General features: G+C 35.1%; 2 protein-coding genes across 2 annotated transcripts in view; one reads left to right on the top strand and one right to left on the bottom strand.

The window, feature by feature from the left end:
- Window positions 1-22,611, top strand: part of LOC112058104 (uncharacterized) — a 120,930-nt gene that overhangs the window by 17,013 nt on the left and 81,306 nt on the right. The window lies entirely within an intron of this gene.
- On the bottom strand, window positions 20,623-22,356 carry LOC112058119 (beclin-1-like protein). Its single transcript, XM_024098811.2, has one exon. The coding sequence runs from the start codon at window positions 22,139-22,141 to the stop codon at window positions 20,855-20,857; it is 1,287 nt and encodes a 428-aa protein (XP_023954579.1). The 5' UTR covers window positions 22,142-22,356; the 3' UTR covers window positions 20,623-20,854.

The following is a 22,611-nucleotide window of genomic DNA, read 5'->3' as shown; positions in this document are numbered from 1 at the left end:
AGCTTGGCTACTTCGTTCGTAACACTTCCAATGGTCCGCGCGGGGCGAATGGGCGTGTAGCGATGAATAAAAAACCCACGACTGATGCTTCCCCGCACGCACGATTTCACACCCGCGCAGTCTTTCCCCCGTCGCCAGCATATCATGGGGCTGTTAATGTGCTTATTTAAGCTTTAGCATTAGCATCAAAGTAAGCTGCAAGTTAATACGTAACAATATGCAGACACTCAAATTTTATTTTTCATATATAAATAAATTGGGAAATTCACCATCTAGTTCCTAAGTAAGCGGTGCTTGTATATATCATGTATTTTATAAATCATTGTAATTTAAATAATTTATTATATTTAATTAATGATTTCATTAAATGATACAACTGATACTTACAGAAGTCATTAATACCCAACGAATAGGAGATCCGAAATCATCCTGCGGATTATAATTATAATCTACATTACGTGTTATATATTTGGCACAACCTATATGGCAATTTTTTTTTAATAAATGTTTTTCTTTCTTTCTTTTACATCATATTTTTAGTAAGGTTCGAATCCCATCCGTTTAAAACAGTACAAAAAATGGACTTACCACCTTAGGTAAATGAGCATACATTGGATTAAGAGTAGTTGGCGGCACTCGCTGGAAAACAGAATGTATGTTGTAAGAACATTAGACACGCAAACAAAACAAACAACTTACAGAAACTTACAGTCGGTTGTTTTTCCGTCACTTTGGGAAATGTTTTCTCAGGTGGGAGTCTTTTCTCATTCTCATCTACTTCCTAAAAATATATATATAAAAAGTTATATAGAGTTTTTTGTTATTTAAAACTAGCTGACACCGCGCGGTTTTACCCGCGTGGATCCCTTTCCTGTAAGAATACAAGGATAATATAAAATTTATAGCCTTCCTCGATAAATGGGCTATCTAACAAAGAAAGAATTTTTCAAATCGGACCAGTAGTTTCTGAGATTAGCGCGTTCAATCAAACAAACAAACAAACTCTTTAGCTTTATAATATTAGTATAGATAAATAATGAAAAATATACTTGCACAATACACACATCACTACTTAGAATCAAAGTAAGTGTAAAGCCTGTACAAATGAATATTTAAGTAATGTGTAAATACACCCAGGCACTGGAAAATACAGTTTTTCAATAGTTGTGGGAATCGAACCCACGGCACGAATGCAGAGAGCAGGGTCAATAATATCATAAAGAACAAAGATTGTTAAATTGAAAAATTGTTAGAATACCTGCAATGTTCGTAGCGCCTTTTGCCTTATTTCTTTGCCTGCTATCTGAAAAAAGCCCTATCGTTAATCAGCCAACCTTAATTGTTCTATTTTTAACTTTTTAATTTGTTCTATTTTTTCGTCCCTACTCTAATTTCTTCTTCTATTTTATATAAGAACTATTATAATCGTAGACAGAGAAGCAATACTTACTCCACCAAAATCACCAGGGCTATAATCAGTCTGAAAATTAAAAAAAAATATTAATTGTCTACTTTACACAAACTAACGAGAATAATCAGTAAAAAATTACACTAGAGGACGCCCGCGAATTCGTCTGCGTGGAATTCAGATTTTCACACAACCCACGGGAACCATGGGTTTTTAGAGTATTATATATATCTTCGTTTCAAATTTCAGCCAAATCGGTTCAGTAGTTGCGGCGTCGAAGTCGAAACTGACACCCATACAAAATTTCACGTATAATATTAGTAGGATTTAGAAATAAAACTTTAAAAGTTTTAATCATAGATTTACGAGTCGGTAGTTAGCGCTTGACTAGGTACAATCTCACCTGATGGTAAGTGATAGTGCAATCTAAGATAGAACTGTGCTAACTTGTTAGGAGTTAGATGCAAATCCACACCCCTTTTATTTTCTACACGACATCGTACTGAAACGCTAAATCACTAAGTCGGATGGTAACTAGCCACGGCCGAAGCCTCTCACCAGCCAAACCTACACCAATTAAGAAAATCTCGATCGGCCCAGCCGGGCATCGAACCAAGACCTCAAGTCTTGTAAATCACCGCGCATATCACTACGCCACGGAGGCCGTCAAAAATGTTTTTTCTTTACATTCACAATATCAATCCTTACCTTAAAATTGTCATAGCTAGGCCAATAAGCATCCATCTAATAAGAAAAATTAATTAATTAAAGTGAAAATATATTATAAGTAATAATTCAGTCAAAAGTACCGGACACTATTCAGTTTTTCACAATTCCCGCAAGCACCATAGATTTTCCGGAATAAGAAGTATCCTTTACGCTTCTTTCTTTATAACTTCCTCTTTCTTCCACAGAAAGTTCCAATAAAATCCGTTAACCCGATTCCCAAGATAAATAAAACAGACAGACAAATATAAAAACTTGTCAGTGTTTTGGTATCGCGTAAATAAATAACTATATGCAGTTAAGTAAACACGGTTAATCATCACACAAGTAATCATCTTCAATTTTATTAATATGTATTGAAATTCTTTAAAAAATACTCACTCCAAGACTAGGTTTTAATGGCAACATTGGCTTGGGTTTCTGAAAATTACATTTCAATCATCAGAAGAGACGTCTGACTTAAATAACTACGATAAAAATGTATCTGAAAGAAAGAAAGAAAGAAGAAAGAAAGAAAACGTCCCAACGCAACGAAAGAGATTGCGCTGCTATTGCTTGACATTGGTTGCTATTTCTCTACGCGAAATACGTTTGCTCGTATGTTAGTGCCTCTGAATTGGACCACTAAAACGGGCTGATGATAATGATGACTGTGATGATGATGATAATGATGATGATGGAAATGGTGATGATGATGATACCTTTCCAGATAACTATGGTAGATATTACAATTATATTCGGCTAGGTTATTTTCGACACAGGTTGAAATAATAAATACCAAAATATGACCAACATCTCCAATACTAATAGTAAATTAAACTTACTACAACATGGTGTGGAAAACGTGGCTTTTTTGGCTGTAAAAAGAAAAACTCATCATATATCAATACCCTGCAAATTTTTATTAGATACCTGCCCGCTACATCGTCCCAAATTTCACAGATTTCAGATTCAAGAAAAATCAGGTTACTAATTTCGGCTTGAAAGACTACACACTCACAGACAAAACAAAAATTAAAAAAATATATTTATTTTAAAATCGTACTTAGTGCATACTCATCTTGGTAAACAACTTACTTTATCTAAATTTCTTGACCACTCCTAAAAATTTAAGTAAGTAATTGGTTATCCATTTTCTTGATTCTAGTGGTAACATTTCTTTAAAAATAAATCATAATTACCAAAATTTTACGCAAATAATTCAGAGGCTGCAAAGAATTTTATATTTATTTAATAAATGTTCAGACCATGGTTTAAAGACTGTTTTTTTTTTTTAATTACCTCTCTTCTAAATGTTTTTTGACCATGTTTATTAGAAAGCAATCATGAGATTTAAGAGGAAGCGCGCTTGCCTAGATATAGAAAGTGACTATTTTTTCCGGCAGTTTAAAATTGTTCAAGTGAACAATTATAAACTGCCGCATATGGGAAAGTATCTATCCAGTAATGACTGGATGTATCCATTATCAATCAAGTCAGTACTGGGTAGATAATGGATACATCATACATACTGACTGGATAGAATAAACTGTTTTTTCATTTCTAGAAGCATCAGACTTTGAAGTTAGAATTTTAAGTTATAAAAAGTACTAACATCTTGTTTTGGGTTGTTGTTTTTTTCTTCCTGTAACAAATATAAGTGTTGTTTTAAAAGTAACTTCAAAATTCAACTTAATTAAAACCAACAACAAACCTTGAGCTTTGTTGCGAACTCTTTAAACTCTTCCCACTGGAACAAATCAAAATTACTTTATTGGCATAGTTTGTATTCTTATTAATTGATTATGAAACACGGCTAAAACTCACGTGATAGTAAGTTTGGATCGTGCCGCGATGCAAGAACCAGCTCATGACTAAGGGCCCCGTATGGGTTTGAAACTAGTCGGGCATACTCCGACCTAATATCACGTGAGTTTTAGCCGTGTTTCATAATTAATTAATATGAAGAACACTCACGATAGTTTGAATTCTAAAATAGTTTGTATTCTATTTTCAGCCTAGGTTGTTACACTAATTTATTTATTTATAAAAAGCACGCCAACAACACACATATTAAACATTAAAAAACCAAATAAAACATGTTACATGAAATAATTCTGATATGCATATAAACAAAAGGCGGACATAACATTTATATGTTATGTCAACACTTAACCAATTATATGTCAGATTTATAAGAAAGATTAAATGTCAAAGTTAATTTAAAATAATTTAAATAGTGTACAATTTTGAAACAATATCATAAAACGGAAAACAAAATTAGTTAAATACAGTTATTAAATTAAAATACTAGGTAAATGGTGGTAGGTGACGGCCTCCGTGGCGCAGTGGTATGCGCGGTGGATTTACAAGACGGAGGTCCTGGGTTCGATCCCCAGCTGGGCAGACTGAGATTTTCTTAGTTTGTCTAGGTCTGGCTGGTGGGAGGCTTCGGCCGTGGCTAGTTACCACCCTACCGGCAAAAACGTATCGCCAAGCGATTTAGCGTTCCGGTACGATGCCGTGTAGAAACCGAAAAGGGTGTGGATTTTCATCCTCCTCCTAACAAGTTAGCCCGCTTCCATCTTAGACTGCATCATCACTTACCATCAGGTGAGATTGTAGTCAAGGGCTAACTTGTAAAGAATAAAAAAAAAAAAAAGGTAAATTATACATAACAAAAAGAAAAGAAAAAGCATTAAACTAAATCTTACAAATAATAAAAACAATTTAGTTAAAGTGTGCAGCTTATTTTTAAATACGTAGAAGGAGTTGTGGAAGATGTCGATACCCGGTATAGTTCTAGAAATTTCATTATACTTGGCACATATTCGTCTAATGGGGGCCTATATACCAAGGTTAGTCTTTTTATAAGGAATATGAAACACTTTCGCAGTATCATACTAAGGTTAGATTAGTCAAATGAGGCACTTTTTAATGTACACGAGTATGTAAACATTCCATAGCTTACTTGGCCAGCCTTTGAGATTCTGTCTTCCTAAAGAAACATCAAATCTATTAGTATGTTCATAATATTCTTATCATCTTTTATTTATAAAATGAATTGCTGTTTGTTAATCTTTATAATACTTGATTTTGAGGTCCCAAGTTGTTAGAATGGCGACTCCGCACAGGAAAGCGCAGGACGCATCTAACGCATTACAAGGAGTCGCTGGTTGCAGGCAGCTCAGCAGGCTAATTCACTATCTTTGACGAATGCTGCATATACGAAATTAAGATTCAATGTAACAAAATATGTGTTACATAGAATCTATTTAAGTAAAATCCGGTGCTTACTGGTGGATACCATACAGTATGTATAGATGACGTTTTGTCAATTGATTTGTTTATTTTAATACGTTGATCTCAGAATACAGAAAACCACCAGAAGCCACGTTTAGATGTCATTCTATAGTGCGCAGTGTGTCCAAAAATTGTACACAACAGCCTGCACTCGTCGCAATTCTCACCCGCGTAATGTTGCTAGTACATGAGGCTGTTAAATTTTTCCCTATTTTGTGGTAAAAATTTATAATGTTAAAAGGAAAACAATAAGTGTACAGTTCATCACATTAAATGTTAACTTGTATGGTAAATAATAAAAACAGTGGGACCGGTTTTCTAGTCATTGCTAAGAGTCAGCAAGAAAATGAACTCTAAAAAATTTAAGACAAGGACAAATAAATAATAGATATAATAAGACGGTTATTATAAAACTTATCAACTAACGAACTAAAGAAATACATATTTACAATAATAATTTTATATATTCCATATAATTATATTATATTATTATTATATATATGTATTTCAATCGTGTGCACAGTTATTATTATCTCGTCTTATTTCTCTAATTTTTATGTCTCTTAAAATTCAAGTTTAAATAAGGCCATTGAATTGGTTTAATATCTTTTAAGAATGTGTTTTGAAGATAAAAATATTTTATTTAATCCTCTTGCTCAAACAAACAAGCAAACAAGTAGGTACACAAACAAACAAAAGACCAAACAAGCACACGAAAACAAACAAATGTGCAAACAAACACACAAACAGACAAAAATTAACGAACTTATTATAATATAGCACGCCATTGTTATTTGTAAAATTTTAAAGCTTTAAGATTATTTTACACTTTCTTTATCTGCGCTGATTACCACAATTTTATTTCAACTTAATTGCCGGAACCTATGCCTACCTATTTAGTTGATTAATATTTTACATAAATAATAAATCCTTGAATTGAAATTAAAAGTAGGGAAAATCAAAACAATTACATTGGCAACACTTACAAAATGAAGTCATCGGTTTCTATGACAACTAAATTCACGTAAAAATTATTCATTATTTTAACATAAGAATATTTATTTGTGCTACTTACACGTGAAATGTGATCCTATTCAGTTTCTTTTTTCTACCAACGGCATTTTTACACGAAGAAATAGCACAAGACGGCTTAATTTAATTAAATTTGTCACCTGTATAGCACGTCAAACAACACGACAAACACAGAGTGAGTAATCGTAAAATGTGTAGTGTAAATGGCTTCACTTCTTTGCGCTATCATTCCTTCTGGTGGTTTTCTGTATTCTGAGACGTTGATAATAAAGACCAATGTAGTGAATAGACCAGTAGGATCGCTTGTTCACTCGCTATACATATAGATTATGTATGTATAAACAGTCAAAAAAGGTCCGTTATAGACTTTGAAAGCATACCGATGTGCCACAAACCAAATTCATTAGAAAGGCAATAATGGAAACGGAATGATAAAAAAAAAACATTGTAACAAAAAAAATTAACCGACTTCAAAATCATAAAAATAAACTAAAATGAGAAAAATTACATGTTATTTTTCTGTTTTTAGTGTATCCTAGCATTTAATTTTCATGAAAATTGGTTCAGTAATTTTGTGTTAAAATTAAAATAACGAAATTGCCCGTACTGTGGTACTGTCAAGCGCCACAGTACGGAAGTACGGTAAATTAAATGGAACAAATCTGGCAGTAGCTATACCTCCTCTTTTCTAAAAAAAAAATTGGTTAAGAAATTACGAAGTTATGCGATAACAAACATGAAAAAATGCGTCGAATTGAGAACCTGCTCCTTTTTTTGAAGTCGGTTAAAAAAATAAATTTTCATGCGAACAATTCGCTGATGAAGCTTTTTTTTTTTATTGAAGTCGATGAAGGGGCGATGAAGCAAGTCTTCTAGTTTGACATATCCACATGCCACATACTTAATGACTTGAAAAAATGTTACCGTCTATAATAAAACGTATGCAATGATCGTAACTTTTATTCAAAAGGAATATACATAAATACTCACAACTTCATCAAATTCATCGTACAAAGCTTTCTTTTCCAGCCAACTTTGTGTAGTTGATTCCTAAGCAAATAAAAAATTCATAAACTGATCATAATGTATGTAAAAAAATGATAACCCACAGAATATAAAACAAGTCATATGAAGCTACAATAAGCTTCTTATAAACGAGTTTTCTTAAAAGCCCAGTATGTTATTTATTACATTCTTGTCGAGTTCTACCTACTTATTATTTCATAAATTAATTTCCTTTCTGAAAAAATAGATATATTCTTCATCATTAACCCAAGTCCATATTCGGCTCACTGTATGTTATCGCCGTTTAGTGTTGTAAATAGTAGTCTGTGACAGATATGACGTCGCTCGATCTAGTGTCGGCTTCAGTGTGCTCGTGGCGTTCGAGCCGTCCACATCTCTTGTTGTGTAATTCATTATGGGTTACTTGGGATAGTCGGGGAGAGTGACTTGAGTGGAAAAGGGGAGTGTATGTTAACAGTCAAAGGTACCTTGAACCCTACACACATCGTTCACAAGTACGTGACTCCACTCAAGGTCATTCTCTGCCATTCTAGGGTCTTATTTTGGTTACAGTTTGATTTGTTAATCAAGTTGTCCTGACAAGTGTTGTGAATCATAACCTTTGTTTGACATTAGTTTTCATATTTTTATAATCACCTTTGAGTCCTATAATATGTACTGCACGAGTCTCTTTTTTTTCGAAATGCAAATTGGATAAAACAGTTAAAACTTAAATTAATAAAGAAATAGTACTACTTACTGAAGGTATCTCGGGTCTTCTGGTATGACTTCTACCACTAAATTGCTGTTAAACAAATCCTTCTATTTCGTCATCAACCTATTTTCGGCTGACTGCTGAGCTCGAGTCTCCTCTCAGAATGAGAGGGGTAAGGCCAATACTCCACGCTGGCCCAATGTTGATTGGCAGACTTCACACACGTAGAGAATTAAGATAATTCTCTGGTATGCAGGTTTCCTCACGATGTTTTCCTTCACCGATTGAGACACGTGATATTTAATTTCTTAAAATTCACACAACTGAAAAGTTGGAGATGCATGTCCCCGGACCGGATTCGAACCCACACCCTCCGGAATCGGAGGCAGAGGTGATATCCACTAGGCTATCACAGCGCTTATACAAATTATACCCCATCAACCTTGTCCTATTTGTCTATTATAGCAGACGCCCACGACTTCGTCCGCGTGAAATTCAGTTTTTCACAAATCCCGCAAGAACCGTGGATTTTTCTTTCGAGATAAGTTGCCTATGTGTTAATCCAGAGTAAAGTCTATTTCCATTCCAAATTTCAGCCAAATCGGTTTGCAAGCCGCAGCGTAAAGGAGGAACAAACATATGCACACTTACACATAAACTTTCGCCTTTATTAAATTTAGTGTGATTGTTTTTCCGGGATAGAAATTAGCCTATATGTTAATCCAGACTAAAATCTATTTCCACTCCAAATTTCAGCCAAATCGCTTCAGTAGCCGCAGCGTAAAAGAGGGACAAACATACTTGCACGCTTTCACACTTACATACAAACTTTCGTCTTTATAATATTAGTGTGAAGTGTGATTGAAAATATTATTAGTTTTTAATACTTACTGAAGGCATATCGAGTCTTGTGGTATGACTTCTACCAATAAACTGCTGTAAAAATAATACTTTTGTAATACGAGAAATATTAAACGACTAGCGAACGCCCGCAACTTTGTTAGCATGAAATTCATAATAATAATAATAATAATAATAATTTATTTATTCATCAGAAAGCAGGTTTACAAAGATTACTTAAATATAATAAGACCCTGATACTCTCTACCATAATAATTTGGTGTATGAAAAATTTAAATAGACTATTTATAATCCTAATTTAAAAGCAAACAGATAAAAAAGAAAACATATGTAATAGCTTATACAATTTAACATTTTAAGATTCAATGATTATGACAAATCTAACTCAAAACTACTGTGACAGATAAAATAGAATAATAGTCATAATATATACTGTCAAAATTATTAAACCATGTAAAATTTAGTTCAGTTCAGTTCTTCAATCCCGCTGATAAATAGAGGTTTGATAGATTTATCAGCGAAAGTCCCGTGTTAATCAAATCAGTCCAGCCGTTGCAGAGATTAGCCCGAACAAAAAACAGATAGAGCTTGATTGTGACTTAGTATACTGAAAACTTTAATCACATGAGAAACTATGGGCCTCTTAGGAAGGCTCAGAGCCACGCAACGGGCGATGAAACGAGTTAAGCTAGAAGTATCGAGACCGAATCTCAAATGAGAACAAAATCACGGACATAGATCTACGAATCGCGAAGCTGAAAGGGTTAATGGGCACATAAGTCGAAAAGCCGATGGACGTTTGGGTCCCAAAATTAGAAAGCGCAGTGTTGGTGGACCCCCCAGGAAGACTGACGACAATAAGCCAGTCGCAGGGATTCGCTGGATGCAGGTGGCTCAGTATTGTGATGTTTGGAATCCTCACAAAGGCCTATGTCCTGCAGTGGACGTCCATCGGCTGGTATGTTGATGACTTTTTTATTAGGAATTGAAAATAATATTTCTACTTACTGAATGCGGTCTTCTAGGATAAGTTCCACCACCAAATTGCTGTAAAAAAATAAAAAAAAATCTATATAATATCTATAAAAATAAATCGCTGTTCGTTAGTCTCGCTAAAACTCGAGAACGGCTGAACGTCTTATCTTGGTCTTGAAATTTTCGTGGAGGTATGGGGATGGTTTAAAAGATCAGAAAAATTAGAATAACTGTCGGGAAAATCTTAAAAACAACCCTTTTCTATATCATTAAAATTACGAAATAATATTACTACTTACTGCAGGGAGTCCTCTATTAAATGGTTCAACATCACCATACTGAAAAAAAATCAAAAAATAAGAATAATATTTGATATGCTATTCACTAAGAGGTCAATGGCTAGTACTAAAACACACTTAATTACATAGGTATATTGTAGGCAAAGACGTACAGCCATGCGATTTAGTGTGTAGAAACCGAAAGGGGTCTGAAAAAATCATAAAATAAGAATAATAGTTATTGTTATGCTAGGCACTAAGAGATCAATGGCTAGTACTAAAACACACTTAATTACATAGGTATATTGTAGGCAAAGACGTACAGCCATGCGATTTAGTATTCCGGTACGATGTCGTGTAGAAACCGAAAGGGGTGTGGATTTTCATCCTGCTTCGAACAAGTTAGACCGCTTCTATCTTAGATTGCATCATCACTTACCATCAGTTGAGATTGTAGTCAAGGGTTAACGTGTAAAAAATAGGTAATTTTAATTAGTTATGCAACAAAACTGAGGCGGACAAATGTGGAAAATTTACCTAATTTCATTTAGTCGCTTATTAAACAACGAACGTTATTTAAACAAATAATACCTAAATATCGTCCACAATGTCGAGTTGTGTGTTCAGAAAGTGTAAAAACTATATATAGATATAAACATATAATGGAATTAAAGACAAAGTTGTGCATGTGTGGTGTGGCTAAACTCGGATCACTTTTTGCGGTAATTTTGTAGGGACGTAACCTATCTATAATATAAAATTATAATTGTTTTAGAGTTGTGTGCCAAATTAGAGGAAAAGCCACTTTTTAGAAACAAAAACTGCTCTTTTTAGATACCAGTTAACAAGATGTGAAAAGGGAGCTTCTTGCCAAAAACATTTTTAAAAGGAAACTCTTATTTAATAAGGAAAACCAACGTACGCAAGTAATCCCGAGTAAATAGCTTTTAAAAGAACGTCGTTCGCGTTTTTGCATGTTATAAATATTTCAAATGAGTATAATGGAATGTTACGTCTTACTGGGAACTCATTCCGTTTGAAATGTAACATCTTGGTACCTTAAGGTCATAGCACACATCATCATATTATTATAACAACCCATATTCGCCTCACTGTTAAGCACGAGTCTCGTGCAACACGATGCTTTTAGTCATAACATGTTTATTTAGTAAATTTACATTGCTATTTCCACTAAGAACGGGCAAGGCTGATAAAATTTGTGAAATTTTAGAGAATCAGTTTTTGTTATTTGGCAAAATCAAAGCCATCATCTGTGATAATGGAAAACAATTCGGTTCGCTGTTATTTAAGGACCTCGCTCAAAAATATGGTAGTCAAATTTTGTACACTCCTAACTATCATCCTCAAAGCAATCCCACGGAACGATTTAACAGAGTAATAGGGACCATGATAGCTTCATACATTAATTAAAAAAAAAATTTGGTGTGTTTTGTCATCGTGCTTAGCGGGGTGAGTAGTAGGTTAAGTCATGCGCAAGATCTACGATAGGTTCGAGATTATTTTGTCATTCATGCTTTGTTCTATTGTCGGTAGCCTACTGCAACGCCTTCTCGGTACGAGGTAACCTCCAAACGGATCCCTGAGGGTCTGCTCTAATGAGCTAACACTATTAGGCCTGGCAGGGTGCCTGTGAACATTAACAACAACCCCACAAAACTCTCCTGGCGTCCAACCATAGTTTTAAGTAGTCAAGTAGTTAGTTTTAGTAAAGTAGTTAGCAGTAGTATTATTGAAGTAGTCGTATCTGTATAGTTGTAGTTGTAAAATAAACTCATTGTAAATTGGACTAGCTTCTGTTATTTATTAACTTAACCCATAACATCCTCTTAGAATGAAAGTGGTTAAGCTTTAGTCCACCACGCTGGCTCAATGCGAATTGGCAGTCTTCACACACGTAAAGAATTAAGAAAAGGTATGCAGGTTTTTTCTTCAGCGTTTGAGACATGTGATATTTAATTTCTTATATTTTATAGCACACATGTCAAATCGGAAAGGGATTGGCACCGAATCAAATAAAATTATAAATTAACTAGCGGACGCCCGCGACTTCGTCCGCGTGAAACTCGATGTAAACTTTCAACTACCTCTACCCTACCCCTACCCTACGTTGAAATTTTTCCTTAATTTTCTTTGCTATAAACCTCACGGAGCCCGAGACCATTCCAACGAATGCAAAACCGTGGAAATCAGTTCGTGCGTTCTGGAGTTATAGCGTCAGGAAGAAAAACCCGACTTATTTTTATATAGTAGATAAATTATTATGACATTACTATATGAGTACCTGACATTTATATTATTTAAAACTTCGAACAATCTAATTTAATTTTATAAATGTTCCGCTCAGGTTTCTACTTTAATTTTATTTTTATTTTTATTTTGTCCAATGAAATGTACTTAATATATCTTATCTCCTATTATTAGAATGCAATACTATTATTATTAGCAATGCCCTGACAGGGCCCCATGTGACATGCATGCTAAGCTCTGTAAGTGCATGGATGCTAAGTAAATAAATAAATAAATCAAATCGAGCTTGTTGTATTATTTGTACGAAACTACTTCTTGCAATTCACACTAATCAGAAGCGTAACTAATGCCTCGCCTTAGGACAAGCCTACGTAGAACGAACAACTTACTTCAAATATCTACCTAAAAGTCTATGAAAGTATCTGACACTTTTGATACTGCTTCAGAATAATGTTCAAAGCACAAAATGCCACTGAAAATCTAAGTTTTAATTCTTTTTTTAATAAATGAAATCAGATCGTTCTGGAATCTTACTATACAGGATGTTGGGGAATATTTTGTATACTCTGAGGTTATATTTTTTACCGAAAATTAATTCAATATGTTCAAAGAACAGGTGTTCAAAAATTAATATTTTCAGAGTAAATAATATTTTTTTTGTAAATAGATCTAAAACGTGTCTCTTATACGCATCCTTATAATTATGACGTAGCCAAACTTTAAAATTTTAAAATGCAAGGACAGATAAAGGCGTGAGTTACATTGGTTGTCGGAATTATTTGAATTACTTTGTATGAAAACATAAAAAGTTTTTATTTTTTAGTTAAAAAAATATTAGGTTATGCAGTTCTTTAAGTGAACTCGTCAACACCTTGAAGTTATGGGAAATACTCTTCAGCATTCTGTATAGTAAGATCCCAGATCTGATTTGATATATTAAAAAAAATATAATAATAATGAATAAGTCTTGTCTGTTGTGTTCTATACATTGAATAGGCAATGTATAGAATACCTGTATTATATACATCATCATCATCATCATCATCATATCAGCCGATGGACGTCCACTGCAGGACATAGACCTTTTGTAGGAAGACCCAATCATCAAGATCCTGAGCCGCCTGTATCCAGCGAATCTTGATATAAGTCCACCCCGTGGGGGGTCGACCAACACTGCCCTTTCTAGTACGAGGTCGCCATTCCAGAACCCAACGTCCGAAGGCTATAGGCTCTTCGAGCTATGCGCCCCGCCCATTGCCACTTCAGATTCGCTTCATATATTTTTAATTTAACATACCCGATCATTGAATTTTTTTTCATATGCTTTTAGACTCTGCATGGGATCGTATTTTCCATCCTGTAAAAAAATATCTATAAGGTTTTTTTTTTATTCTTTACAAGTTAACCCTTGACTACAATCTCACCTGATGATGCAGTCTAAGATGGAAGCGGGCTAACTTGTTAGGAGGAGGATGAAAATCCTCACCCCTTTCGGTTTCTACACGGTATCGTCGCTTGGCAAATACTCGTAGTAGGACTAACAAATTATTATTATTTCTGTAAAAAATCGCGAGAAATTTTTTTTACTGAAAATTTACAAGAAAAACTCAGTATTTATTAGCCTGACAGAGTATTCTAACCCAGGACCTCAACCATAAACCAAGACAAGTGATAGCGATGACTATATTCAACTAAATCTTACCTCCATAGGATTGGGACCCCCATAGTCGGGTCCCATCTTGTCGAGCATTGGTGGGTACATTTGTCCAAAAACATGAAACACAAAACTCAAGATGAGTATAGATTTTAACATGGTCAAGCCAAAACTAATGTAAGTAAGATAAGCTTGTGGATCAAATTGCATCTAATTGTTAATTAAAAGATACGAGTAAAGCCATTTTTCTGCAAAATTAAAATTACCAATATTTTTTTTCTAATTGTGTGTTTCGTCGTCATCAACCCATATTCGGCTCACTGCTGAGCTCGAGTCACCTTTCAGAATGAGAGGGGTAAGGCCAATAGTCACCACGCTGGCCCAATGCGGATTGGCAGACTTCACACACGCAGAGAATTAAGATAATTCTCTGGTATGCAGGTTTCCTCACGGTGTTTTCCTTCACAGATTGAGACACGTGATATTTAATTTCTTAAAATGCATACAACTGAAAAGTTGGAGGTGCATGCCCCGGACCAGATTCGAACCCACACCTTCCGGAATCGGAGGCAGATGTCATATCCACTGGGCTATCACGGCTCTTGTGTGTTTGCTGTTAAATAAATATACTTAAACAATACACACATAGTGATGTGTGTATTGTATTGTTTGTCGTATATCTATACTTAATATAAAGCTGAAGAGTTTGTTTGTTTGAACGCGCTAATCTCAGGAATAACTGGTCCGATTTTAAAAATTCTTTTAGCGTTAGATGGCCTATTTATCGAGGAAGGCTATAGGCTATATATTATCCCCGTATTTCTACGGGAACGGGAACCACGCGGTAGAAACCGCGCGGCGACAGTTTTTAACCGACTAGTGGGTACCTATGATCGTAAATACGAATAGGTGTTACACAAAATTGGCGAGTGTTTTTTTATTATTTACCCTTATCATCATCATCATCAGCATCATCACTTACCATCAGGTGAGATTGTAGAAATCTCACCTGATGGTAAGTGATGATGCAATCTAAGATGGAAGCGGGCTAACTTGTTAGGAGGAGGATGAAAATCCACATCCCTTTCAGTTTCTACACGATATCGTACCGGGACGCTAAATCGCTTGGCGGTACGTCTTTGCCGGTAAGATGGCAGCTAGCCACGGCCGAAGCCTTCCACCAGCCAGACCTGGACCAATTGAGAAAACCTAGGACCTCCGTCTTGAAAATCCACCGCGCACACCACTGCGCCACAGAGACCGTCAAAGAAGGTTACAAAAGAAGTCTCCTCGTTCAATTTTTCTGAACCACAGAATAAACAATGATCCAGAATGAGTCTTTACAAGCAGCGTGGTGAAGCCAGTGAAACCCAATGATATATTGTGAAACCCATAAAAAAAAACAAATGTCACCCGTCTCCTTGAAATCCGCTTTTAGAGTATTTTTTCATAGTTTGTATTTCAAAATGTAACAACAATTACGTAAATTAATATAATAATAATCAATATTTATTAATAAAATAATACTCCATCTTCTTTCTTTTTTGTGAACAATTTGTAAAATATTTAAAAACATAAGACGCCATTTTTCTTGAATAATATTAAAATTACTGATGCGACGGTTTGTGTCGAACTGACTCGAGAATGTATTCGTTTTTGTATTTTGTATTTGGAATGGCTACGACACCGTCGTGTTCCGTGCGAGACCACAGATTAAGAATATCTTCCTATTATATTCTTAATCTGTGGTCTGGACAATAATGGACGAGTGTATTTTTTCTTCCATTAAAAACACTGTCAAAAAGCAATATTATTTATGGCGAAATATCTTTTCACAACGCGTTCGCAGTGTGATAAACGATCACACAATCGCACACAAGATGTGATTTATTGTGGCTGCTTATTTGTATTTGTCATCGCGGATAATGGCGGATTAGGCGGATTATGTACATGGATTCATAGAGTAAATTGCTTTGCACGGTTTTTGCCGCGTAACCATAGACAATCGAATAGAAATCTGTATTCTTTAATCGAACGCCGATGGAGGGTTGTTTCGAGCCAATGATTATTTTATAAGATGTGTTACGTGCCTACAAAATCACTGCAAAATGTGATCCGAATTTAGCGACTCCACTGAGCGCACACTTGTAAAATTTTGTATTTACTTACATTACTTATATATAAGCATATATATACTTTCAACACTTCGACACAAACCTCGACATTGTAGACAATATTTAGGTATTATATGTTTAAATAACTTTCATCTATACATCTATACTAATATTATAAAGCTGAAGAGTTTGTTTGTTTGTTAGATTGAACGCGCTAATCTCAGGAACTACTGGTCCGATTTGAAAAGTGTTAGGTATATAGCCCATTTAACGAGGAAGGCTATAGGCTATATATTATCTCCGTATTCTGTGTGAACCCGCGTGGCGTCAGCTAGTTGTTTAATATACGACTAAATGATAAAATTAAGACAATTATACACATTTGTCGGCCCCAGTTTTGATGCGCTATTGCCCTGTCTTTAGTATAAAATATCATTGTTTCGAGCGCATTGTATGGACGTACCTACTTTTGATTATTATGTATTTGCTGAGTACTCCAGCGACGTTCACTTCATAGAAGCAGAAATGCCCTGCCTACCCTAAAGCCCCATTACGAACCTGTGATGGAAAAATGCACTATTTGTACGGCCATATTTATAAAAATGGATTAAGATTTAAGCCTCAATTTTCTTCAACGTCAAGTGAACTTTATGTAGTAGTGATTAAGTCCTCTTTACTACGGAGAAAACTGAGGTTAGAATCTTAAGTTCTGCAAGAGTTAAGGCATGATGATTAGAAATACGTAGGGGAGTTAAAAGTCTCCCTGAGATCTCACGCAGTATACCTACGTACTTTAGTAAGAATAGTTACAACTAGGTAGTTTTTCTACCTTCCTTAAAGGATTATACTGCACCCAAAATTTATAAAAGCGTAGAATATACAAAAAAAAATAATAAAACCATAATAGTCCGGTATACTTGGAAAATTAATTTTTCGTGAGTTCAACTCGATGAGACGATTAACTTTATTGTTAACGAAAATTCTCGATTCTGGTAGCTAACTGAGTTACCAGGAAATGAAAATTTCTGAGCGTCAGAACGAGATAATGTACCACGCAATTTGTAGGACATTGTGGCTGTTAAGTCAAATAACTATTAATTAAGTAACAGTAAAAAACAGCTGTTTTCCAGACGCTCAGAAATGTTTATTTCCTGGTAACTCAGTTAGCTACCAGAATCAAGAATTTTCGTAAATAAAAAAGTTGATCGTCTCATCGAGATGAAACTACTCACGAAAATTACCTTTATAGATTTTACTAGCCGACGCCCGCGACTTCGTCCGCGTGAAACTCGATGTAAACTTTCAAGTACCCCTATCCTACCCCTACCCTACCTCTACCCTACCCCTACCCTTCCCCTAGCCTACCCATAGCCTACCCCAACCCCTACCCTACTTTTCTGGTTGATTTTTTACACCTTGTATCCGAAAAACCCAAATATCTTACGGAACCCTATTTTTTTCAAAATAAAATGTAGCCTATGTTACTTGTGGATAATGTAGCTTTCGAATGGTGAAAGAATTTTAAAAATCGGTCCAGTAGTTTTTGAGTCTATTCATTACAATCAAACAAATAAACAAACAAAGTTTTCCTATTTATAATATTAGTATAGATAAAATGTTCTATGGATCCCTGACTATAAACATAAGCACACAAAAACCAAAATAAAACATCGCTCTACCTAGCTACTCACAACACTGAGTGATTTAGTGCGAAAACCACTCCGTCTGAAATATTCGTGTTCTCGCTTCACGGCTGCTAGCTTTACTAGATGTGGTAATATACTGGGATTTACTGCATAAGTATACAAATACAAAAGACAAAAATATAAATTCTTTTCTTCATGAGATTTATCTAATATATTTAAATCAGCAATTCTTGAACAAATATAAATATATATGCCTAGTAAGTACGAGTAAAATATAAAATAGTAATCAAATACCTAATAGGTAGCCAGGCTGTAAAAATGGAGTTACTTCTCCCGTTTTCCCAACATTTTCCTTCACTGCTTTGCTCCTATTGATCGTAGCGTGATGAAAAGTATACTATAACCTGACCAGGAGTATGAAGAATAATTGTACCTAATTTCGTTAAAAAACGTCGAGTAGTTTTTGTTTCTGTAACGAACATACAGACAGACAGACAAAAGCTTTACTGATTGCATTTTTGCCATCAGTATCGATTACTAATCACCCCCTGATAGTTATTTTGGAAATATATTTCATGTTCCTACAGAATTGACCTCTCTACAGATTTATTATAGGTATAGAAGAAGATATAGAAGAAGGTAAAATACAGGCCAGCCTATGCTTCTAAAGACAAGGCTTCGCTAAACATTTCTACTGTTTATACCTACCTACTTATCTTTAATTGTCTGGCCAGGGGTTGTCACAAAATTGAGTAGATACTCGTATAACAAATTCTTTTACGAACAGAAGACTATAAGTATATACTATCGGCGAGTATTTTATTTTATTCATCATTATTCATCTTTATTGTATCTATTTTTTACATTTTGGCTGGTGGGAGGCTTCGGACGTGGCTAGTTACCACTACCGATAAAGACGTACCGCCAAGCGATTTACCGTTCCGGTACGATGTCGTGTAGAAACCGAAAGGGGTGTGGATTTTTATCCTCCTCCTAACAAGTTAGCCCTCTGCATTATCACTTACCATCAGGTGAGATTGTAGTCAAGGGCTAACTTGTAAAGAATAAAAAAAAGAAAAAAATCCCTAACCAAGTGGCACGTCGATTAACTTTCTACAATCGGCAACGCTTCGAAATGTAGAAAGATGTATGGGATTTTTCTAGTTTTTTAAGCATTTGCGATCGTAGAAATAGAATCGACATGCCAGTTGGCTAGGGGGCAGGTGAAACCGCAGAGCGTCCGCTTGTATTTAAATAAAGGTACCTTCGTATTGACCCATTTTAAAACATCTACTTTGGCGTGAAACTGTAGGCGCCCCGATCCCCAATGCATTTAAATTAGACTACTTTGTTGTTCAGTCTCGCTCCAGAATTTCCTGTTCCGACGAAACAAACGCAAAATTAGATCGTTGTTTTAACTTTTTAAAGTACTTAAAACTCTGTCTTCAATTTTTTTTATTTGTAGTCGACTAAGAATTGAAATCCGGGTGCTGATTTCTGCAATCTGTTTTTTATGAAACTTAATTTTGTTTGTAATGTTTGACATAATAATTCGAAGGCTTAAAAGCACAGATTAATCAATAAAAGGCAGGGAGCGTACGGAACATGACGCTGTCGTAGCCGCTCCAAATACAAAATTCAAAAACGAATACATTCTCGAGTCAATACGACACTAAGCTTCGCATCAGTAATTTTCAACGTTATTCAAAAAAATAGCGTCTTATGTTTTTAAATATTTTAAAAACTTTTATCAAAAACTAAAGAAATAAATGCCTCCGTGATGCAGAGTTATGCGCGATGGGTTTACAAGACGGAGGTCCTGGGTACTATACCCGGCTGGGCCGATTGAGGTTTTCCTGGTTGATCCAGGTCTGGTTGGTGGGACGCTTCGGCTGTGGCTAATTACCACTCTAATTAAAGGCAAAGACGTACGACTTCGACTTTCGAGCGGACGAAGTCGCGGACGTCCGCTTATAGTAAAGAATAAAAATAAAAAAGGTACCTACTGTAGTCAGTTACGGAGTTTTGACCTAAGTGGCCTTTGGAATGGAAAGTAGAAGTTTCCAAGGATCCTCAACTGTTGAAATATAAAACTTGATTTATTTTCTCCATCATAAGGAATCATTAATCTAGTCGCCAAACCCTTCGAAGAGTAACTAAGTGACTGGTGATTGTAAACAGAAGGTAAGTACATGGCGAAGAAAAATTATAAAAAAAACACGCTTTTTACTTGAACAGCTTAGTCTGGATCGACCCTTGACACATACCTACTACCTTCCAAAACCACCGCAGTCCAAACTCCACAATTGGCTACGGTAGATAGTAGGTACTTACCTATAGTAGACCCTAGGCTGACGAACTTTCAACCTTCCTAAATTTTGTTTGCAGAAAATAAAAAAAAATATCAGAACTCAATTAAATGTTAAGCTAAAGCACCATCTATCTGATAACCTATGAACTACTTGTACAAAACATTCTGGTCACTAGCTGGTTAGTAATATTTCCGACAGATGGCGCTTCTCAATGCTGTTATCTTACTCTCTTAATAGATGGCGTTCTCAAAAATATGAAACTAAATCTAATCTAACATCTCATATTTTCTCATAAATATTGTATTAGTTACTATTTACTAAGATAATACATAAATAAACAATCAAGTCTTCAACTAACATTTATTATCTCACTGGGCATATTTCTAATTATCTACAAATCATATTGTAATTTGTATTAAGAATTAATTAAGATAATAACATGATTCTTGTTAACATAATATTTACTATATAATATTAGAGTATACTTTACACTATTTACAAAAAAGGAACAAAAATAACATTCTAATGTAGTTCTAACAACAATAAATTTACAATATCACAGAAATAATTAGTTCTCATCAACCCTCTATCTTGTCTTCGCTAAATTGGGAAGAGATCCAAGTTAGTGCCCATTTTAGGTTAGTGAGCATGTACTTTAGTGCCTTAGTCCACTGTTCCTCTGAATTAAATTGTATCTTGATGGAATATGCATGAGGCGGGGATGCTGTATCTTCAATTTTCCATTTATCTGTGTCTATTCGATACGGCAAGCAAAATCCTGTGTTCCCTTTTTCAACCTGTTCCTTAAACTGTTGCAAGCAATCCAAGAAAGCCACCATCGCAGCATCAAACTTTGTATCCCACAGAAAACGAAATCCTGACGATCCATACAGAGGTAGAACTTTCTGATCCTCTAATATCTCTATATAAGAATGATTACCATATGGGACTAGACGGTAGCGTTGGAAACGAAAATTGATTTTCCGTGCCAAGGAAGACAGCAGTAGAACAGTCTGCCCCCAAGCTGCATTAATCTCTGACCAATCCACAGGAGCAGTCGGTAATCGACCAAGTCTAAAGTTATTTATAATACCAAATTGACCTGAATCTGATATATGGAATGTTGCTTTGAATATATTTGTTTTCTTCAGTTTCTCCAATTGCACCTGCGTATATGACAGTTGACATTCATAGAACTTCATTTGGTCCTCTGTTGTCATCAAATCTTTACGATATCTTGTGTATTCCTTCCAATAAATGTCCTGTTCCACTTCCAATCTTTCCTTTTCCTTCTCTTGCACTATAATCTCATCTTTCATAGCCTTCTCTTCCTTCTGTAACGCTGACAACTCTTGCAAAAGCCTGTTTTGCTCTTGTTTCCAATCTTCAAGTTCTTTTTCAAGCCCATCTAAGTTTAAATCTTCTTTATCGTCTTCCAATTTTTTTAAATAATCAGTGTAGTCCTTCCACTCAGCTTCTGTTAGCCGTAACTGGTTGTCCATCAACTCTAGCAGTGTATCGGTACACTCATCACATAATGGATGGTCTACATCAGAGTTGTTTGATAATAAATCAAATAAAGTAGCTTTTACATGCAACTGGTGGCCCAAAGATGTTGTTTCCCACCCATCAGAGATTACCATGAAGCCATTAGCTCCGTTTCCAGATTCTGACATACGAAAAGGTGGTACGTAATGTTCTAAACTTGACGACTGCAAATCCAGATCTGCCTCATTGTTTCTACGTATTTGAAGTGTTAAATCAGCAATAGTGTGCTCACCCAGGTTGTTCAAAGACTCGTCCAGCTTCAAAGGCTGTAGACATCGTTGGCAAGAAAAGCTGACGAAAGATTTCGTATCACTCATCCTACGTGAATACGCAATAACTACTTTGTTATATCATACGTTTTGCACACAACTTAACTATAATTTGAGATCACTAAAATTTGTTTATAGTAGTTTCACTAGTTATTATTTTCTCATTAATAGCTAATCTAAGTTCTAAGAATTTTAATAATTTATAGAAAATATCGCACAGTTTTGAACAAAGAACCCTCTTCTAATTCTATTTCTTGAAATGTCAATGTCATTTTTGAAGTTGATTATCAATTTTGACATTGATACAAATATAATGTTGCTAGGGCAATACCGCTTATTTTCTATCACAATTTAGTAATTTTTTTATTCAATAAATAAAATATTTACAAAATAGTATACGCAGTCTAATGCTGATTTCATACCTCTACGTAAAATTCGTATGGAAGGGCCTCCCATGAGTATGAAACCAGCCTTAGCCTCCCGGACCGTATACATGCATTAGGCTAGAACATCGTTTC

This window comes from Bicyclus anynana, chromosome 18 (assembly GCF_947172395.1).
Source record: "Bicyclus anynana chromosome 18, ilBicAnyn1.1, whole genome shotgun sequence".
NCBI classification, from domain to species: domain Eukaryota; kingdom Metazoa; phylum Arthropoda; class Insecta; order Lepidoptera; family Nymphalidae; genus Bicyclus; species Bicyclus anynana.
This window is presented reverse-complemented; position numbering and strand designations above follow the sequence as displayed.

Coding starts and splice junctions, on each gene's coding strand:
- LOC112058119 (XM_024098811.2), bottom strand. CDS start 22,141: ATGAGTGATACGAAATCTTTCGTCAGCTTTTCTTGCCAACGATGTCTA.